The sequence below is a fragment of the Hibiscus syriacus genome, unplaced genomic scaffold, assembly GCF_006381635.1.
Source record: "Hibiscus syriacus cultivar Baekdansim isolate YM2019G1 unplaced genomic scaffold, ASM638163v2 tig00110828_pilon, whole genome shotgun sequence".
Lineage (NCBI taxonomy): Eukaryota > Viridiplantae > Streptophyta > Magnoliopsida > Malvales > Malvaceae > Hibiscus > Hibiscus syriacus.
The window spans coordinates 848525-849550 of NW_024062880.1; the positions used below are offsets into that span (position 1 = coordinate 848525).

The 1026-nt window shown below is 38.6% G+C and overlaps 1 protein-coding gene across 1 annotated transcript; it reads right to left on the reverse strand.

Moving 5' to 3' along the window:
• Positions 1-329: 329 nt before the first annotated feature.
• Positions 330-755, reverse strand: LOC120142346. The gene has a single exon (XM_039157058.1). It carries the CDS (start codon positions 753-755, stop codon positions 330-332), a length of 426 nt encoding a protein of 141 aa, XP_039012989.1.
• Positions 756-1026: the final 271 nt, after the last annotated feature.

Sequence of the window (1026 nt, forward strand, 5' to 3'; positions counted from 1 at the left end):
CCATAAGCACCGACAATGACGTTAACTTTGAGAATTACTCTCCGAAAATTAATAATAAATATTTTTAATGGGATAAAATGCTGGCTTTTTTATATATAAAATCAAAATTTTAAATTTTAATGTTACAAATAAAATAAATTAGATTAAGAACTTTTGTTTCGACAATAGACCTTTACAACGTAATAAAATAAGATAAATTAAACTCTGAATCGGTTTCCTCTCAAGCATTCATTACATTACTAAAAACAGAACAAAACCAATATCGTAAAGTTAGAATGATATGCTAAGGCTAATTCACACTTTGATCGAAACTGTGATGTAAAAGAGAATCAGAAGAAAACAGGCCTTTGACCGGCAACATCTACAGCAGCAGAGCAAGCAAGCAGTCTATTGAAAAACCTAAACAATGCCACCTTCATTTTCCTCCAAACCAAACACTTCCTTCTCCTAATACGTCTCATTTGTACCCTCTTCTTCCTCGTCTTCTCTTTGACTCTCCCAAACCATTTCAAGCTCTTTTCAGCCACAGTTTCTCTCCTGGTAAACCTATAGCTCCTCAGATACATCTGCCTACACCACACACTGTCCACCACGACGCCGGCGTATCCGCCATGCACGGTGGCGCGTGAGCTCCTAGACCTCACGAACTCGGCGTCCGACTCGGGCCACTTGTAGAGATTCACATAATTAGCCCTATACGGCACCCGAGGACCTCTAGCGTCCGTCAAACAACTGGACATGCAAACGGAGCTCATTTTCTTCAAAGGTTTTTTCTTTTTTGGGGGGAGTTTTGTTTGTAAGTTTGAGGGAAGCTTAGATTATATAGATATATATAGTGAAAAGAGGGGGAGATGGGGTTGGTTACAGTTGGTTGAAAATGGGATTATTATTCATAGCGGCGGATGAATGAGTGTTTTGTTTTAGTAATGGTGGGCGTGTTTAGGCAAAGACTAGATAGGCTAATCCTGTTTTATTTTATTTGACCAAAATGGGCCGCCTTATACTAAATTTATACTCTAAAGTTTG